The sequence below is a fragment of the Chiroxiphia lanceolata genome, chromosome 7 (assembly GCF_009829145.1).
Source record: "Chiroxiphia lanceolata isolate bChiLan1 chromosome 7, bChiLan1.pri, whole genome shotgun sequence".
Lineage (NCBI taxonomy): Eukaryota > Metazoa > Chordata > Aves > Passeriformes > Pipridae > Chiroxiphia > Chiroxiphia lanceolata.
Window position 1 is genome coordinate 34,384,721 of NC_045643.1, and position 21,462 is coordinate 34,406,182.

The window sequence follows — 21,462 nt, forward strand, 5'->3', positions numbered from 1 at the left end:
CTGTCACCCACTTGTTCCAGAGCCAGCCACCTCTTCAGCTGTGTAAGGAGGGATGATGGATGGGCAGAAGGGAGTCTGTGAAGGGCCTGGAAAGTGGAGACGAGTAGTTTGAATCAATACTTTCAGGAAGATTAATGGCCATCTGGTGACACTAATGAATGGAAGAGGCTATTTTTAACCGGTTCTGGCATACTCATTCCGTAGGATATAGAATATATTGGATCCTGGACAGAAAACCTCACTTGGTTCTAGGGTTAACTCCATGCAGGATGTACCTCTTTATTTTAAATATGAATATTAATCACTTTCTAAAAACTCCCATTGATGTGGAACTTCGCCATAGTTAACAAGGAAAGAGATTCAGATGCTTGGCAAGAGTCAAATGAAAGTTAGAGCATTGACTAAGCAAATCTTGGCAGCCAAAGTTGTGGTTTTTTGGCTGATAAACAGTGTCATTTTGCTGGCAGCTGACGAGTCTCCATTGCCCTGAAGAATAATGTTTTGGAGTCTTACAATGGTACTGGATAGAGCTATGGCCATCAGTAAGTAAATACATGGTATTTAGTAGAGCAGTAGGCAAATAGAAGGATTTCACTGTCCAAAGTAAGCCTGATAAAAGATAAGGTGCACAGAATGGGAGAAAAGAGATGATGAAGCAGGGAGGATGTCAGCAAGAAGAGCATGAAAGGATAGGAGAAGCCAAAGGATTTTAAAAAATGAATGGAAGATGAAAGAAATATCTCCATAGAAAATTATTGGTAATAGATGATCATTACTACCCCTGGAAAATTTGACTCAGGGACCAGAAATCAACAGGAATGACAGTGAAGGGCTGAATGACCTCTCTGATAAATTTCCAAAATGAGCCCTGATTATAGCTTTGAGCTCCTTCCACTGTGTCATAATTAAATGGGTCTTCCTCCTAATTAAATTTGAGTAACTACTAAGGAGATCAGACTGACTACCTGAGAAAGGGAAATCTTTTATTTCTTTAGCAGATGATATAGGTGATATACCCATCCCACAAATGAGATTCATCTTTCCCTGCAAGGCAAGGGAGAGCACACTGTTGGAGTGTTTCTGTGATAATGTAATTTTTACATCTCAAATAACACTACCAGTGAAGAGTAATGATACATTTTGGTTGGTTGTTCATTATGACATATGCTGATAAGGGTCCCTCATCCGCTTTGTAGAGGCCACTGAATCTCATAAGATGTTGGCACCATTCAAATGTGGCAACTAGATTGCCCTCTCAGCTTTCATTATTTCAGATATTTGTACTGTGTAATTTAGTTTGGATTGGAATACGATAGATTTTTTTCTGGAATACCTGAAAATTTCTTTCTGCAGTCTTCCAGATAACTAAATAAGCTAAAACAAAGAAAGTAAACCAAAAGATTGCACAATCAGTTGTCTGTAGTCAGCAGCTTTCTCAAATCTTGTGTTACTTCAATTTACTTTCCCTGATGTTGATCAATATCTTCAAATGTATAACCCATTTTCAATGCAGAGTGTGTGAATCTGTTTTCCCCTGTGATGCCAACATATTGGGTTGGATGAAAATAACAGAAAAAATGACAAGGCAAAGTGCTCAAGGTTATATGACTAAACAAAAACACATTTTCACTACCTGTCAGTGTTTCTTCTTATAGTAACAGGGAAATGTGCAGCAGTGGAATAACGGAGTTTATTTTTCACAGAGGTAGATGAGACCAAAAACCTGACCAAGAACCTGCTGCTTTGCCCCTGCTGTGCATGGCAGGACCTCTACTCATATTGATGGAGCACAGAGTAATGCTGGGATGGTTGAGGCCCCAGGACAGATTCCTCTGTCATCTCCTAGCTGGGGAAAATTAGAACAAGAGTGACAGAGGGCAGATTTCTGAGACACAGGTTTAACATCCCTCATCCAACTCGCCACTGGGACACTTCCCATCCACGTGACCCTCCAGGCTTTGGTTTGCCCTGGTTTGCCCAGTGTTTCAGATATTTTGTGCCACTCACACCAAGCTCACAAATCAGAACTGTCACAACCATGGTCTCTGGTTCGTGCTTGCCAATGTCATCATGGTGTTGCTAAGGCAGCAAATTCTGACTTCTTCTCTCCCTTGAATTGCATTTTATAGGGAACTACTAAAGAACATGAAGAGGATCATGTTCATTGCAAAGGGAATGAAATTACTACTTAACCTGCTGAAAACAGTCATTCACAAACAGGGAAGGCACTTGACATCTCTCAAACACAGGGTGAGATATCAACATTCTGAAATACAGAGAGCAAACACAATATATTTTTTTCTCTTCTGAGTTTCTTTTTTTTTTGCTTGATTGGGTTTTTTTATTTGCATTTACCACCTTTCAGAAAAAGGTGAGATCCAGACCTGAATTAGAGGAAATCACATTCCCTCCTGACCCCAGCTATTTCTGTTCCCAGAGAAACAGCACACATTTCATGCTCTGCCTAGGACAGGGTGCATCAGTTTGGTTGCCATGTTCCTTGCTGTTGTTCACCGGAGTCTTTGTTGGCCTTAGACTTACACACCTTCACACCTCTCTTCACAAGCCATGTGCCTTGGGCACAGCCCCATCCTGACCCAAACTAGCAGCTGACACCTCAAACACTTGCTTTAAACTTTCTGCAGACATCAGTATTTATTGCCTTTTCATTGCCATGCTTCTCTTCACGGCTTAGAGTCAGAAACTTGCCTTTTGGTTCTTAAAAGCAAGTGTAATTTTTTTTATGCAATGACATGGCTGAGACTCTATAAACACTGCAATGTAATCTCAAGTGCTTGTGTCTCTTTTAATCGAATAAAATGCCTCAAACCAGTACCCTTCAGGTGGAGACTGGCTCCTTCTCCTTAGCAAGCTCCTCTGGCTGTGGCCACTTCTGCCTGTCACTTCAGAGGATTATGGGCACCTTTAATTCTGCTCAAGATACAACTGCTTCAGAATTCTGTGAATAGTTTAAGAATTCATTATTAACACAATTCTATAAATTTACAATTTGTGTAGTTTTAGAGCTATTAACATTTAGTAGTACCTGCTGTCCAGCACATTTCTCATTCAGAAGTGTGTCGAAAGAGAAAGGCTCTTTTGACATATTACACAGTGTGGGTCATCATTTAAAATTTGAAACATCTACCAGCACATAAATCTTATTTAAAATGTCAAGAGAGAACAGAAAATTGCACTGATCTAAGAAGTCTTGCTACCAGAGTATTAAGGACCTTTCCATTTCTTTCTGTATGTTTCCATGTTAATGTGTTTTTCTGCATTTACTCGGTAACAAAGGGGAGACGGAGCAGCTGTCAATAGGAGCTTCAGGGAAATTATGTTTTTACCTCAATTCCTAATCTGCTCTTTAATATCATTAAATTCTGGGATTGCTTTCTTCTCTAGTCAGAGCATATTTAATTCCTAAATCTTCTGTTTAGCTAACCAAACATACCCTAATGTCTTCCCTCCCCCAAACATGCAGCAATACAGCTTTGATACTCCCTTCCTTCCTCTTAAGCATCCAGAAGTTGCCCCCATTAGGTGCTGGTTGGGCTTCCCAGTCACCATATCTTCTCTTACAATCACAAGCAGCAACTCTCAGACTAAATTCCTCAGTTCTTCTGTAAGTGAGGTACAGTTTTGACTTCCCAACTTTTACAAAGGGTATACTTCCAGGATTATATTTGCAGAAACAAAAGCATTTCAAAGACTCCTTGTGACCGGGATATTAGTATAAATTTAGAAAGGAGCTTAAGTTCAGACCTAATGATCCTTTACCTATTTTTTATGTAAAAAATTGAAAAGTGATATTTTCAATTTTTTGTGTGTGTGAACACAAAACACGCTGGAAGTAGGCACAGGAAAAATTAAGCCCCACTTTGAAAGATGTGGAAATAGAGAATATGAGCAATCACATTTATGTAAGAGATGCCCAAATCTGCGATTCAGAGAGCAGAAAACAGTGTGGAGCTGCGTGAAAGCCATTGGCTGTGCACAGGCACACAGAAGGAGCCAGTCAGGCTATTTAGCTCGTGCTGGGTTCCAAGAGCCAGGCATCTGCCATGCCTCACGTCCAGACAGGTCAGCACTGACTCTGTATCCATGTGCACATGTGTATTCAGTCTTTGTAAAATCTGTGCTCTTAAACCACCACTTCTGTGATGGGTAAATTTACTCACTTGATGCTCTAATGATGAAATTAAAAGGTGAACGTCTAGTTCATTGTCCCTGAGCTGTTTCAGCCTGATAGAAAATGAGATTGTGTTGCTGGTGTTGCTATCTGGTGAGCAATTTTCTTCCCCTTAACCTAGCAAAATCATGAGCAATGGGGAATAGTCTATGGAGTCTGCATCACTCAGCCGCTTCTGATTAAAACTATTCCTCTGCTTCAGGCTCTTGTTTGTCAATGTGGCTGCAGCTGCACATGCACAATTTTGTTACACCATTCATAATTTGCAAAGGAAATTTGTTTTGTGTCTATGAAATACATTCTGGTGTAACACAATACTTTTGTGGAGGAGAAAACCTGGGATCTCCAGTTAGCTCACCCCCTAAACCTTGTTTAAGAGTATCTCTGTGTTCAGAGTAAATGATTTCCACAAATGGGATCTAGACTCTGCCATCAAGGAGGTCCTTCTCCAGTTCTGGGATGCTGAAATCCTATGTAGGAATAAAAGAAAATATTACCTCAGTATGAGATATTGTGTTTGCTTATGTCCCATTAAAAGTCTTTTGTATTTTTTTGCATCACTGCACAGTTTGTTTGCCTCAAGGTTTTCCAAATATAATTGACATCTCAATTCATTAGCTGATGTACTTAAAGAAAACGGGGATTCTGAGGTGGTTGGTCAGGAGACAAACAATTCACAAACATAAAAATTACATAACTGACTACACACCAGAGAACATTTTTGGTCTTATCTAAGATATGTAAAGGAACACATAAAGACAACCCCTTTCATACTGAACAGGTAGAAAAACAGTGCCTTAGAAAGATTTTCTTAGGTACAGTTCATTTTTTATAGGGAATATAAAGAATTATGATTTGGAGTTTAAGAAACAAAAACCTTTTGTGAAGGTTAAGAGACGGAGAATATTAATTGAAGATTGGTTGTGAAGATTAAGTGAAAGAAAAGACTAGGAGGAGAAAAGAGGGGGCACTAACAGTGCCTGAATTTATATTCACTTCAGCTAGGTGAATGATTGGCTACTTTTTAAGGGTCCTAAGTAGATAATAGTAGTATCAGGTTGTGAGCTGAAGTCCTAGAATGACACTAAGTCTGAAACTAATAGAGCAGTTTTAAATATGAAATTCATCCTAACCCATCACATTTTCACCTATTATATGTGGTTTTGCTTTCCAGGGAGGTATCCATCTGCTCTTGGTTAGTAAGATTCTTGGGCATCATATACAGGCAAAGTGAAGAAACAATGCAAGAAGGCGATGAACACAATGACAGCTATACAGAAAAATGGGTCTTTGAGGAAAAGAATGGGTTTTGTGCACTTTGTTTGCAGACTGTGTTTGTTGGGTGTTTTTCTTTACTTCTTTTGTGATCTTTTCTGTAAGTTTTCAATAGAAATTTTAGCATCAGGGTCACCAGAGACAGTGTTTTCAGAAATACTGAAAGAATTAGTGATTGCAAAGATATGGGCAGACTCCCCAAAGAGGGATCTTTTTTCCTTCTCTATCAACAATTTCCTTTATCAGTATCTTTTTTTGGATTGCATATGGAGATTTATAAACCTGCTATGTTTTTACAAACAATGTTTTCTCAAACACCTCTCCTACCTTCTAGTTTATTTCCAGATTTAATTGAAAAGTTCTCTCCTGGGGGTTGGAAAAACTCAAAATGTCTGAACTGCTCTCACCCCTTGCACAGGAGCCGTGCTCCCATTACTCCTCTGATGTTAGATCTCCTTTGGTGCTCTTTACATTCCTCGGGTCTAATCCCTTCTCTGCTGCTGTTTTCAGAAGTGCTCTTCCTGTGCTGTTCTCTGAACATCCAGTCAATAAAACAGGAAGTGAAGGAGAAGCATGGTTGTGTTTCAAAACACCATGGATCACCCGCTTAATCCCCTCATAACTGTTTTATCATCCTTTCTTTCATTATCCCTTGTCCATCCTGCAGGTCTGAACTTTTACCTCTCCTCTTTGTGTTCTACCTTCTCCAATTATTTGAGCCTGAAACTGTATTATTTCAGCAGCTACAGAGATGGTATTAAGATAGAGTTCATAAAAGTAAATTATATTTTCTATTCAGGAATTGACAGTATATTTTACTTGTCGGCACTGAGATAGATGGAAAAATTAATAGAAACTGTGTTCTTATCTGATGATTCCTCATGGGCCTCCAGACTCGCTCATGGCTAGAACAGGTTGATAGATATATACAAAGTAGACTAAATCAAGGCAGATTGTCTCTGAAGCATCCCTGTCTAATTCCCTGAAATATCTATGTAGAATCCTTTAGAACAGTAATAATAGATTATAAAGTAAGTTCATAACATTTCTTCAAAAGAAGAGCCATAATATTTCTTCAAAGAAAAATATAGCTTAAATTTGAATATTTTACTGAAATTCTCCTTTTATTCAATTCAAGAAATAAATGGTCTAAAACTATAATTATGTTGTTTTGGGTTGTAAACACATAAAAATGAATTATTTTACATATGAAAGCCAAGAAACAAACCAAACTATATCTTACTGGGAATCAGTAATGAATCTATTTTAATATCATATAAGCACATATAAATACTCTCAGTGAAATCATGCTTTAGTGGAATTCTCCACAACTTCAACTGATTAGGTTAAGAACTATCTATAGTTTCTTCGTAATTTAGAAAACAAAAAGCAAGGCATTTCAATAATAAGTTTTCAGATGACATGTCACAGTAGTTCTTAGCTAGTTCTCTGAGAAAATAAAGCTTGGACCAGAATGACCTTTTGAGGTCCCTCCCAACATTGCTATTCTATGAAATTCTAAATCTAATATATTATCAGCGTGAGAGATCATTTCCTCCTGCATCCCAGAGGATCAGTTGCCTTGTCTTAGCTTTAGGCTGTCGCTGTATTCCTTCAGAAATAAACTAGCTCTGTTTGTGTGACGTGTAATATTGGGGGCAACATTCACGTGATTTGGCTGTGAACGTTACCTGATTCTGCAAGAAAGTCCCGTGAAGTGGGTGCCACTGCATCTATAGGTACCTGTTCATAAACAACAGCAAGATATTAAGGAACTAGCCCTAAATTTGCCCTTAGCAGGGGTAAGTCTATGTATTTCACACCTATTTTTACCCCCTACACTGGACTGTGCTTTACATTGCTTACGAATCCTTTTTCTTCAGTTCCTACTTTGCTTTATCTGTTAGTAGCAAAGCTCTTGTGTTGCTTTAATGGGGCCAGGATATTGGTCCAGTATGAGTTACTTACAGTCTTAAAGTGCTTCTAAGTGCCTTTAACAAAACAGCAGTCTTGTCAAATTTGTGCTAACAGGGTTGTCTCTCTTTAAAAGCTGTGTGCTGTTATAGCTGGATGATTAAATGAGCCTGGAAATTCTAAGAGAGGATAATCTGCTCTCTGCTCTGCCAATGTAAAAAACTACTGGACCTGTATCCTACGCAGATTATTTGTTGAAGACTGAGTTGTTATTATCACTTAAAAGTCATGATGGCACAGTGATTGCTTAAGCAAAAGGTGGCACATTCTTGGTAGGAGAGAAATGTAATCTGTACTTGATGTTCTGATTGAATGTAAATATTATTCATGGCATGTAGCTGAGACCTCTTCCCTAGTGGTTTTATGGCTTGGGCTTCATTGGTCTTCTATTGCTGAGCTACATCGTTTCCTAAATATATCATCAGTATTGGAAGCACTTAACGAGTTCTGGATTGACAGAGTGTATGGATCAGTGATGCTGGAAACCGTTTATCTTTTAAATTATCTAAACATATTCTTCCCACTGTGCCTATTTTGGTTGTTATGTTTGGGTCATAGCATATACCTTACAGGCCTCTGTTGATATTTTTCTGAAAATGCTTAATATTTTATTAGGTATCCCTCAGGAGGAGAAAGCCATCAGAAAGACTCTCCGATCTCCTTTCTGTCTTGACAAGTACAGGAGTGGATTTTCAGTGGCAATTACAGACTCAAAGGGTAGGAAAGGGTCAGAGCTTATGTCCAAAATGTCAGGCTGATCCTGGCCTCATGTGAATATTACTGGTATACCATTTGCAAAACTGTGTCTTTCATGGCACCAAATTTATGTGGAATGTCTTTGTGTGGCATTTCTAACCCCACTTCAGTTGCCATTTCATAACATACCCCTTGAAGGACACATCATTACATCCTAACTGGTCAAAAAAAAAAAGAAAAAAAATGTACATTTTGTCATGATATACACAAACTAGAAACACAGCTTATGAAAGGGATTGGACACTTTCAGCATGCATTCCAAAGATGAGCTGTGGGCAGAGTTTCCATGCCCTGAGTCAGAGCTAAGAGCTGGAAGCCATCGAGATGCAATACTTCCTGGTTTTGGAGCCTGCAAGGAGACCTGAGAACTATTGCCACACAGGCAAATCACAGTATCATTTACTATTTATTTGGTATTTCTCTTATGCCTTCTTTGCAAGAAGCTCAGGCAACCTCACAGCTAATGGCTGCAGCATCAAAATATCCCCACCTTCAAGCAAGCCTTGCAACTCATTGCATAAACCATGTCAAGACGGGCTAGTTACTCATTGCAAAGCACCCTCTGACTGCTGAACAGTGTGTGCATTTTATCAGATTCCATATTTAAAAGTTCTGTGTGGGATATGCCTACCTTAACAGGTTTTAAGTGGTGTCTCCCAGGAACACTGCTCAGCTCAGTCCACTAGGATAATGGAGTCTCTTATGATTTACACTGGTATAAGTGAGACTGGAACCTGGGCCTTGATCTTTTTAATGCAAACTCATCAATTCTGTTAGATAAGAGATGAAAGGAGTCCATTGTGTTCTTCAGTCATGTCTTGAAGCAAAATCATTTGATTGGTTCCAGGCAGAAAGAGGTCCCTACTCCTGCACTTAACTCCAGACATGAAACTTTGGTTTGGTGACCAAAGCTGTTACTGGAGTTATTTATTTTTCATGGAGAGTGATTAGTGATGAGTGCTAATAATGAGAGGGGTTATTTCGCAGTTAAAATTTAAGAATGTAAAACTTATGTTCCTCTGGTGTTTGACTGAGCACCAGGGGTTTAAACACACACACGTTCTTTTACTTCAAAACGTTTTATTCTTCTTTTAAATCCACACCTTGATGTTGATCTGGGAGTGGTGCAAATGAGAAGGTGACAGAGGTCTCTCTGATGTAAAATCAAAGTGAATTCAGGCAGACACTGGAATGTAAAGCATAGAGCACATAAACATAAAAAATAGCTGCCACATACAAAGTATAGCAAGTGCCAAATGTCTACAATACTGCAAATTAACTGCTATGACAGGAGATCTTGCAGTAGTGTTCAGAATGGTAAAGCAGAACTCGATTACAGAGATCATAAAATCATCCTCTCCCTTGATCTTGAGCTGCCTAAACCAGGAGAGGCAGAAAGAGCTGGCTCTGAACAAACAATCTTTTATCGGTGATGGATGTGGCACTGCTTTGTCAAGTAAAATTGCTGATTTACTAATAGGAAAAAAATAAATCCTTTGTGATGACATCAACCTCTCTAACCTGCTAAAGAAAGTGCAAACAGATGGGTATCTCTGTGACTGTGAGTGATGAAACTAGTCCAGAAAAATACTCGCAGCGTGTGATGAGAACTAATATTGCGACACGCAGGAACATCACCAAACCCCCCCTTTAGGATATATCCATTTTCTTTGTGCCAAGAGTACGACCAATGACACTGCATGATTTGATTTAATAGATCTACCTCTTCCAGCAAAAACATAACAGATATTTTATACAAACGTGAAATGTGCTCGGGGAAGCCTGGACAGATTTAAATTCCTTAGACTTTCCTTTTTATTGCAATGCCAGCAGACTTAAGGGATTTTTGATCCTCCTAGTAAACTTTTAAATAAATGTAGGATACCTGCTTGATGGATTTTGAAGGGAGAGAAATAGCTTTTTGTCTCTGATAGGAGAATCTGTTTTAAAAAAATAATAATTTCTCTTTACATATGAAATTCCATACTGTCTTTTCCTTAAGACTATTCTGATGTTCTTCAAGAAAAATTGCAACCAAGTTTGGTCAATTTAAAGTGGTACCAACTACTGATATAAGCCAGGTAAAATATGTAAGAGAGAACAGAATGAGGCTCTGCATTGTTGACAGAGAAGGTAAATACAGCTCAGGAACTTATTTGTGAAGTTACATAGTTTGCAGTAAGTCAACTACTTCCAAAGATGAATGCCCATCACATATCAATGCTGCGGAAATGGTACTTTTTTGATTATAAATCAAAATTGACTGATTTTTTGGGTGCAGCTCATCAAATACTGACTTAGGAAACAATTTTCTTCTGGCATATTTTTCTCCTCAGTAGCCTACAAAGGCAGTTGGGTAATTTTTGTGGTTTTAGTATGAAGAAATACTTATCCTTTAATCCTTAAATCACTGCAATTGAGTATAATTTCACATCAAAAGCAGCCAATAAAAGTACAAAATAGGGATTAGCAGGAGTATTTTTAGATTAAAATTACTAGAGTTGGAAAGAAGTGGCACATAATCTCAGTACCTTCACAAGCACTGTAGCAAGCTGAAGAGGATTTATTCTGTTTCATTTGAAGACTGATACCATAAGTTACAAGGGAGAGAAGCTATTATTCTAACAGGGAGGATTTAAAAATAATCATAATCCGCAACTGTATGTAAATTTAATTGAAAACTAATTCTTGTTTTTGTCTGATATCTTTTAATCATCAGTGCTATACAGTACTTCTGCTTCAACTAGCAAAGCACATGGGAAGGAAAGTTAAACTGATCATTTTGGCCATAAATTAGGACACTCATACAGCTGCAGCAATTGCTTTCATTTCTAAGTATTAAACCAAATGACTACTCTCATTTAACCTTGAGGCACAAAATTCTCATTGTTTATATTGTGGTATAATTCACAGGAGTGAGTATAAGCTTCTGATGGAACAAAAAGTAATTTCTCTTCATTCCCTTCCCAAGGTGCTCAAGCTGGTTGAATGGCCACATGTCATCATGAAGTTCTGACTCAGTTTGCCTATTTGAGAGAAAAATGTGAAACATCCCCCAGCCTCTGATATACAGCTCACTTTTGAAAGAAGCATTGACTAGTTTCAGATCCTCATACTTAGGATGTTTCTGAAATCTTGCCTGGAGTTGTATATGACCTGTATGAATCACAATAAATGGCAGCTACTGTCTGCATTTCCCTTTTTAGAACACAGACAAATTTATTGGTAAATGTTTATATAAGCATGATGTAAGTGTGCCTGATTTACTGTACCAATACCTACAGCTGCAAAATATCTGTTCTACTCAACAGCATTTAAAGACCTTTGGGGTGTACGACGTGTATCCCATTATCCCATTAATGACAAGGTGCAGCTTTGGGCAATAACAGAAAAGTTATTTATATGCACAATGATTTTCTTTTTCCTCAACCACTTTTACAGCTTCCCCAAGTTATAGAAGAGTCAATAGCTGACTTAGTGGTGCTGGCAGACTAAGTAATACTTTGTACATACGCACTGCTAGAGAAAGAAAAATGTTGAGTTTATTTTTGTGACCTTTAGATTCGGAGAACTGGCTAAAATCAATTTAGAGTTCAAAGAGATTGGATGATACTTACATTAAGCAGTAAAATTGCTTCCACTTTGATAGAGTGTGCTAAAATACAACATCAAGGTAACGCTCATTGATTCGGACACAGAATGGGGAATGAGGTGGGTTGGTCAAGTGTAGGAGGTCAGGGAGCAACTTGACAGGTTTCAAGTCAGTCTGTCTTGAATACTTAAGAAAAAGATTTAGAAGTAAACCAAGGAATCTGATCCAGCAACTACTGCTATTAACGAATAAACATGAGTTCTCCTGGCAGATCACTCTGTGCAGTAAAAAGAGAACAGCCATCCAGTCTGTCCCAGGAGAACCATACATTGAATTATGAGAATATCATTGAGAGGGAGCAGGATCAGATGACTGATGAGTGGTTGCTATGCCATTGTCACTTTCTGCCTGAGATCAAGCTTTTCTTTTACCAAAGCAGAAGACCTCCTCTAATGATCAGTCCTCAGAGATTAATGGGACCAGCTGAGTTTCAGAGCTCCCCAAGGAAGATTATTGCTCAGGCTATGAACAATACTATTGAAATGCTTTAATTATCTGTTGCCTTCAGTTGTTGGTATAGTTGTTCTCGCATAACACTTTGTTTATCATCGTCTTCACAGGTCACCTTGCAGAACAGATGCCTTGCAGCAAAAGAATTAGGAAAAAATGGAAAGAGTAGTGATACTGGCATGTGTCATGTTCTGATCTTACTGAGGAGGAAACGTGTTCTGAAGTCCTCTGCCAGCACTGTGGCAGAAATACAGATGTGGTGATTCATACCACTGAGCAAGTCCTGTTGTGAAGAATTCCCCCTAGTAGCAAATGAGGTGGTTAATCTATTGAATATCAACTCATAGAGCCAGGTATTCCTGAAATAAGACCTGCCAGCTGCTCATCAGGTAAGAGTGAAAGAACACAGCCATCAGTGTTGGATTACAGAGTACAGTGTTGTTGTAATGCCATACTAGTTCATACTTCCTTACAGCCCTTGTATGCATAACATTTTTAAAATTCTGAAAAAACGAAAGTACCTGGTCTGGGAACTTTGGTGCAGACTCGACCATTCCCAAAAAACCCTGCTGGACATCGGCCGCAGACGTATCCAATGTAAGGGGGTTTCCTATCAAAGCACAGCACTCCAGGAAAACATGGCCTGTTGGCACAGGTGGTAACGTGTGACAGTGGTGCTGCACGGCCCAAAAAGGAAAAAAAAAAGTGGGTTCAAGCATGTTTAATAATTTCTCAAATGAAACACATATATAAAATTTAACACTGGATGCCTGAGCCCAGCTAAAGCTTTTACAACTGTTTTTATTCTTTTAAAGTCTAATTAATGCAAAATGTTCCCAAACCTTGAGCCAAACATGAGAATGTCCTGTGGGCACAGTGTATTGGAACAGCTGTTTCTCATTAAAGCAAGATTTATTAGTCCTCTAATTACATGTTTTCAAGTTTATTACTCAAAGTTGTTTGGCATTTATCATGTACAATATAGAAAGTGTAATTTTCAGCATAAGTGAAAGATTAACTGAGTGAGAATCTGTATTATTTGACATCTTTTTGGTCTTCTATAATTGGAAGGTAATTATCAAACTTTACAGCACCTACACCCTACTTTTAAAATTACACTGTCAAGTACATATGTTTCTGATCTAGAAATCATCCCTCATGCATCAAACCTTGTATTACAGGAAACTGCTTTATCTTAGAACTATGTGCAAAATTTAACACTCTGGTAGTATATATAATATTTTATCACTTAAGATGCCACTGAATAGCAAGTGTATATGAACTGACTGTGAGGTATTTAACAGTGACAAGACATAGAACAGATGATGAATATAATCTTAATGATGGTTGTAGATCTTTTTTAATTGCCTCCAGTGAGGTCTCCATCATGATTCTCAGGTATTTTCTGCATTATTCTTGCACCTTACCTGCAGCACTATGATATAGGATACCTGTAAGAGGCAAGGTCTGGTTAGGTGTTGACTGGCCTGGTACAGATATTAAAAACAAAAAAAAAAGAAGGTAAGAAAAAAAATCTTTAATTTTACATATGCCTCTACACAACAGATATACCCAGTTTCAATTTTTTTGCTGCCTGCTTTCACTAGAAAATCAATTAAACCTGCAACACTCATTAGAACAGGGCCAACATAAACATTGTGCAGGTGCACACCTGTATTTAGGGAGTGTTGTAGTGCTCCCCCTCCGGGAAAAGCTATTGCCACAGTCAAGTTCATACATCAAGTCTACCTTCACTTATGCTCAAAATTATTAATTCAGTAAGTGCTCACTAAATACTGAAATATCAGCATCACTTGGCTATGGCAAGCTGGCATAAGCTGTCACTCTTATCATCTTGCTTCCCATTGACCAGTAAAATTTGGAGTGGTTTTGTTCTACCTTAGAAGTGATGTGATTTCTAATTAAGCCTGACCATTCTGATTGTTATTGCTGTAATGCCTCTCTTCCATGTAAAAATTGTTTAGCAGCTATCCTCAATCTGGTGTAGTAGGAGGGTTTTTATTTTTAGCTCCAATTTTCCATGTTGTATTATAAACAGCTAGTTTGTATCTGCTGTTAAGATGGCAAAATGTATGATTTCTGAATACAGAAACTGCTTTCATATCCTTGTTTACCTACCACGTCTATCACTTATGTTAAAATTCTTAATTACAGGAGAATCCTTCGCCTCTAAGGATTGCAGTGGCTGCTTAACCTCAGTCCTGTTCAATTCACCTTTGCCATTGCTTAAAGGTTTTGTAGCATCAGCAGCAAGCACAGCTGTGAAAAGACATCAAGGAGACAAGGAAACAAGGTGTTAGGGCTTAGCTGTGATTGATGATAAAAAGCAACAGCAAATCAGGTAACCTGGCATAAGTTTACTCTAGAAGCCAACCATCAAGCAAATAAAGGTAAATCAGGTGAGTCAGCTGCTGACGCACAGCAAAGCTTCAACACAAATATGGGAAAAATTATTATGCCCAAGCTCACTGAACTTTGCTGATCTGGGAGACTTAATATGCACAGTGATCTTTTATTGAGCTCAGGGTACTTAGAAAGCTTCAGGTCAACCAGTATTTGACAGCACTGTTGCTTGGATGAGGATGCTACAGTGCACACTGGGACCTGGGCTCTGACTGGCTCCTGCCTCTCCTTGAAAGCTTCTGTCTGAAATCATATTGTGTGTGTTTGTTGGCTTCAGTTAGCTCAGCTGCAAACTTTGTAAGTGTCAAAATACCTGTACAAAGTATATGTGGATGGGATGAGAAAAATGATTGGTGGAGACTCTCAAATATGTTATTTTTTGCATAATCTTAAGGTAATTTCTTGAATAAATTAAGGATAAAGCCTTCACGGATAGTGTTGCAAGTTGAATTGCCCCGGGTCTCTTGAATATTCTCTACTCTTAGTAAAGCCTGAGACTCTGACTCTTTACATATATTAAACAATGCAATGAGCTGCTGCTCACTCTAAGAGCTATAAAATTATTTCAGTTTTCTCTTCCTTCCTCCCAGAAGCCTTTATATTTGCTTAGGCAAGGGAAGTGTGAGCAGGAATGTTAAATGTGTGTATCAGAACTACAAATAATAATTTCTGTCCTATCTTGGGCAGACAAGGAAGCCCTTAGGTTTATTCCTTCTGATAAATGTGCATTTCAGAAAAAGAAATTTATTTCTGCAATTAAAAAATACAAAGTAAGAAATTATTATTTTTTTTATATTTATCAAAAGCACATTATTTTGTGTGTCCTTCTTGCACTGGTCAAATTACCCACAAAAATATGCATTAGTGAAACAGATGCAAAATCACTTTGAAATAACAAATGTAGCCAAAGGAAATATTCTATACAGGTGTTTGGCAATGTGACTGAAGAGAAATTTGGTAAATTAGGGAAAGGCAGTCCTGCTGGTGCCAGGGTCCTGTAGTTACAAATCAGTCTCTTTATAACAGATATTTTTATTTTCATTTCCTTAGTCAATTTGAGGAAATGCTAATATCTCCATAGTAAATATCTTTATCTCTTGCTTCTTGGATTTCTTTGGAAATACCAACAAACAAACAAATACAAAAGACTTCAAGTGTGATTTTCTCTCCTTCTGGCCAAAAAAATATTACATTTTGGAGAAGACTTGTGTCTCTATGACTGAAATAAGCAGTGAGTGTGTAAATCACATCAAGTGCACTGGGAAACACAAAGTCACTGTGCACAAAGCACAGAGTCTGTTGCTCTAAAAGCAAATATGGAGCATGCCTAAAATTGTTCCTGGCCATTTTCTTCACTACTTGGGATCTATGGAATGACTTCATGCCAAGCATCTGTGGGCTGTGTCCTCTAGTGAAAGCACACCATGGAAACAGAGGTGAAAAGATGGGAAGGACTGGCACATGGACCTTCTTTCTCTTACCTTCCATCCAAAAGTCACCCAAAGCAAAACCAATCCCAGAGGTGCTCCCCAAATACTTGTTAGTGAATCATATATTTAGTAGTGAAATAGTGGAGAACATCTGGAATGTCCTTGGCAAATTAACTAGCTGGCATCTGGAAAATGCTTTTTTGTGTACTATGGGGTTCATTCTAACCAAAATGAAAGTAACAGACTCCAATTTGCAACTATCCATATCAATATAACATGACAATAGTCTGTTTTGTATATTTGAAGGTTTGTACTTGAAATGAGTAGCAAAGTACTTTATTAAGGATAATAGTAGTAGAATTGAACCCATTTCCCCCCGTCTATTAAAATAAATCATGTAAAACACTTACATTTGCAAGTTTTACCATTTCCCTCCATCCCACTGGGGCAAATTCCACATGCATAAGATCCAAAGGTATTCATACAAGACACTCCAGGAAAACAAAGACTCTCTTCACACTCGTTCCTGTCTTCCTGACAAGTAAGCCCTGTGGCAAAACAAAGGGGAAGTTAATAATCAGGAAAGATTCCCTGTTTATACTTCAGCTCAAATGTTGAAGCAGATGAAGGCTCACTTCTCAGCTGTAAACTCATTACAGGGCATGTCACTCATGTTCCAGCCAAATTCCCCACTGTCTCACTTAAACCTGCTTTTATCACACTGTTTATTACTGTCGTTACTGGCACCAGAAGTGCTGAGCTGGAGTCTGCTGCTCATAGAAAGCTGTGCATGTTAAATAAAAATGCACATAAATAAAATTAATATTTCCCCTTCATTTCACATCTTTTCTGCTGCTTTTGTTGTCTTGTTTGTCATATACTAAAGAAGCCAATGAGTGTCACCATTTTGGCTTTAAGATATGAAGAGCCACGTACTGACGTACTGAGCTTTCCATTTCTATGTGAATCCCACATAACTAATAGATTATTGTGAACTAGAGTCTGGCTGAGGGTAAACCTTAAACATGATGGGATTTTTTAATGAAAACCCAAGTTTTTCTATTTAAAATTAAAATCTGAACAAACATTTTGAAAATGTCACTGAGCCACAGTACTGGTGTTCAGAAGATAAACCACCATAAGGACCCGAACCCAAAACAATATCTCTTGACTATTGCTGATTTTGGAAATAGGGTTTTAAAAATTCCTCAAAGAAACTGATATTAAAATTCACAACTTTGGATGATTTAGTGAATACCTGTAGGGGAAGGTGACCCAAAAGTTAAAATTACTATCTGAACAGCAAATGATGCAGAGTAATCACATAAAAATTCCCTCAGGCTTGGCGTGTGCGTGCTGCTGTCTCTGTGCACTTGAGCAAACTTTCTTGGCTATTACTGGTTACAGGACATGCAGCCCTGATAGCAGGTCATAAACTAGCCCAGATCACTTCTATTAAGGCATGTCCTTTGTCCCTGAAGGAATATACAAGGACATTGGGACAACTTCAGGAGAGTCCAGGTACCTGCTTCAAGACATACTACTAGGTACAGAAAGTTTTGTTCCATATAAGATATCCAGCTTTATCATGAAGAAGGGTCTAAGGAAAAAATAATTGCTTTTTTCTTTTCTTCCAAAAAGACATTTGTCACAGTGCAATGAATTATCGGATGATAAAAACAGAACATTGTTATTCATCTCCTACAACATAATCGCTCATTGCTTCAGCATTTCAGACAGCTTCCGCTACTCCTTTCAGTTTAAAATAGCCTTTCCATGTAGAAAACTCAAATTGATGTCTCTTTATTGATTGAGCTGCCTAGAAAAACCAGTGACATCACCTTCCCATGCTGGTATTGTCTTGAGGGAAAAAAAAAGAACAGCAGCACTAAAGTCACATCCCCTTTCCTGTGTTGTCTCAAGCTAAATTTTTTCTCATGCTTCTTGCTTCTTTCACTGAAGCTGGACATTGTGTAGTGTTGTAGGGCTTGACTGACATTTTTTCCTCCCATATTACATTTTGTATGACTATTCATACTTTATTAATTAATTAGCACACTCGTGTCATCAGGTTGCTTTTCTCTGATACTGATTTCTGATGATGCATTGGGAAATTATTAGACATCACATTATGGAAAATATTGAGTGAGTCACCCTCTGATTACATTAGTAATTATTTTCTTTCTCTGAATATCATATAAAGACTAAACATGATACTATAAAAAATGAGAATAGGAAAGAAGTTCCCAGTTTCAGTAACAGCCATCACTTCTCCCTCAGTCCCTTCTCCTCCCTCCTACATTCTGTATCTTTCCTGCAAAAAGGTGTCCTTCAAATCTCAAAGATGAGAGAATTACAGAAAAGCAAAGGAACACCTTAAGTAAAAAGATAATTTTAAAAATTCAGCCACTTGACTGATTTTTCTGATGTAAAGGTGAAACTATGCAAGCACTCCTTTGCACTCAGAGAGATTTTATTTTAAAGACTGTCTGATCAATTTGGCTGTAATGATAATCCAGGTGAGTCCAATGGCAAATGTTTGCAAACTCTGAAACTCAGCTGAATGTTGCTGAAGAAGCAGCAGAAACGGACAGAAAACTGTCTGCACTGAGAAGTGTCAATTATCCTCTTTGCACGACCTCCAGTCATATCACAGGAGAATCTCAATTCTTTTGGCAGTGTTACAGTACAAATAAAAATAATAGAATAGAAGTTCTTCAGAGTGCAAGGTTTACACATTTGATTGTGTGCCAGCTTTATTTCTCCCTCCCTACATGGGAAATTGTCTGAGAAGATAAAGTCCTTTCACTCCTTGAGAGAGGAGCTGACCACCTACAGATGCAAAGAAAGACTTTTGGACTGTATTCACATTTAGTTGAGTCTAAAGGAACAGAAAATCTTGTTTAGGGGCTCTATGGTTATCAGAAACCATGAAAAAATCCTGGGGTTTTCTTTAGTTTCCTGAAAAGAAAAATGAAATTATTGTTCCATCTTTCTCCCCACCCCACACCCAACTTTATACTAATCACTGAGGAAAGAAAGAATGATCATGTTATTGAGATGGTTTTCAAGGATGAGTTCTGTTCTCAGGTGCGTGATGTTCTTCCTTTCTGTGGCCAAAGGAATAGACAATAGGAATTCTTGTTATCTTGGTAACAATGTAGATGAAAAATGAATGAGCTTTGAACACTCGGAGATACAGAAAATTAAAGCAGCAAAGATTCTAGGGTCACAAAGGCCTTTTCTCCCTGCCTTGTTCCCATTCCCTCTTCTACCCTTACACTGCCTGAGATACACCAATGCTCCTGCATCGCTTCTTCCCTTGCCAGGGTGTTTGGGAAGATCTCACAGGAGTTAACTTCTTGTTTCTACTATCTGTTCCCTCTCATTTCTAAGGATTTGATGGTGAAGTGGTGCTGTCACTTGAGCTGTATAGCATTGCCTTCTCATTAGATTATTGATGGTTTTCTGGGGAATTGAGGCATAAACACAGCATCAAGGATGAGTTTTTATTGTTGTCACAGAACCTGCCCTGAAGTAAAATCCTCTGCTTCCCAGATGGCTCTCAGCTCCACTTGCTTATAATTTTTCACCTGCTATTAAAACTTTAAGATGTATTCCTTTTTCACTCAATCATATATTTTTCCTTTTCTTTTTTTTTTTTTTTCCTGTTACCGCTTGTGTTGTAGCATTTTGGGAAGAACAGAGAAGAACAGCAAAACCATTTTACTGGCAAGAATTAAGAGTGAAGGAAAATCTTATGTTTCTCTGACCCTCAAGGTGTCCTGTGCCCTTGTCTCTTAAGACACCAGGTCCACTGAAGTTATTAACTCATGGGATTACATTGCTCTTTATTCATTTAATCTAACTCTTATATCCAGCGTTTAACCATAGAAAGTTCCCAAATTTCCCTTTCTTCACAGGAATGGTATCTCCATGGGAATTCAAAACATTCTACATGTGTTTGGTTCTTTTAGGGATTTTAATATTTTGATCAAATTTCCATTTTATAACTTAATTCTACATGTTTAGGCTTGTGTGTTCTTGCATCAGTGGAGTCTCTGGTGGCATAAAGACTTTTGAAAACAACAGGCTTTGGCTGCTTTGTAGCATTACCTGGAGCCAATACTGACTGGGTGTCACAGATCTTTTAGGCCGTTTTTCTAGACTTCCACTTAGGAATGACTTGTATTTTTCATTTCTGCTGGAATTTTATAGTAATGAAAACTGGGCTTGCAGTCCTACATGACCGAAACAAAGAAGGTTTCATGAAGTGCTGAAAGGCAGAAAAGGTACCTCTTCCATTTGGTAAAATCTGTCCACTACTTTTTTTAAAAATTGAGTTTCTTCTGTATATATGCAATATAGGCAGTAATAACTATGAGCATTTGATGTTACCTCTACTTGATTTTTCAAACCCATACAACTGACAGCAGCCAACATTATGGGTCTCATGAATGTGAACAGAGCAGGGTGTTTGACTGGTTCAAGGACTGAAATCTGAGCTCAACTTAAGGTGTTATTTTCTTACTCTGTTTTTGAAATGGTTCTGATCCAAGAGATGTTCTAACACAGTTTCAGTTGGCTTCTTTTGCTTGTGAGATACTAATTTGACTCTGACAAGAATGGATGATAGCATAGTGTCTGTACTTTTCCATGACTGCACAGCCACCTGAGTGTGTGGGTGTTTAATAACTGGCCTTTTCCAAAACTAAGCCAGATTTAGAAACCATGTTTAAGTCCAGTATGTTCAGATTTGCCTTGTACTCCCTGAAGAACTAAACTTGAAAAGAAAAAGACAAAATATTCCATGAAACTCGAGGAGAAGCACATTCAGGACAATGTGAAAATCAGCTGTGCTGGAAGGGAGGGATGTGAGGAGCAGGTGGAGTGATGGTCCCAGCTTAAGGAGGTGGTGGGTGCTCTGAGACCCAGAAGTGACTCAGCTCAGCCCAGTTCTAGAAGATTATTACAATGAAGAGTCCAAAGGCTGGTTTAATTCCAGTCTGCAGAGCACAGGGAAGTCCTTGTCCGTGTGCTGTCACAAGTGCTTTTTCATCTCTGTGAACCATTCTCAGATGTCCTGAGTGCAGTGAGGCTGTGTCTATAAACTGCATGATAGGTACAGACATGTTCTCTCCTTATCCATGTTATCTATCAAATGACTCTCTTTCTCCTCACTCCTCAAATCTTTACTCCATTCCTGTTTGCACTGTGTGTCTTGTATCCACCTCTTTGGCCTCACTGTATTTTGTTCTCCAATTTCTCCTCTTGGTGGCTTTCAGTCTTTTTTTTAGAAAAGAATCGGG

At 38.3% G+C, this 21,462-nt stretch overlaps 1 protein-coding gene across 1 annotated transcript in view; it reads right to left on the reverse strand.

The window, feature by feature from the left end:
• Positions 1-21,462, reverse strand: part of LOC116789376 (von Willebrand factor D and EGF domain-containing protein-like) — a 176,329-nt gene that overhangs the window by 43,961 nt on the left and 110,906 nt on the right. Inside the window, exons 18-20 of the mRNA XM_032693164.1 lie at positions 16,564-16,701; positions 14,439-14,579; positions 12,821-12,976 (exon numbers count right to left, since the gene is read on the reverse strand). Of these exons, the coding sequence (XP_032549055.1) occupies positions 12,821-12,976; positions 14,439-14,579; positions 16,564-16,701 (435 nt within the window). The remainder of the gene's footprint in view (positions 1-12,820; positions 12,977-14,438; positions 14,580-16,563; positions 16,702-21,462) is intronic.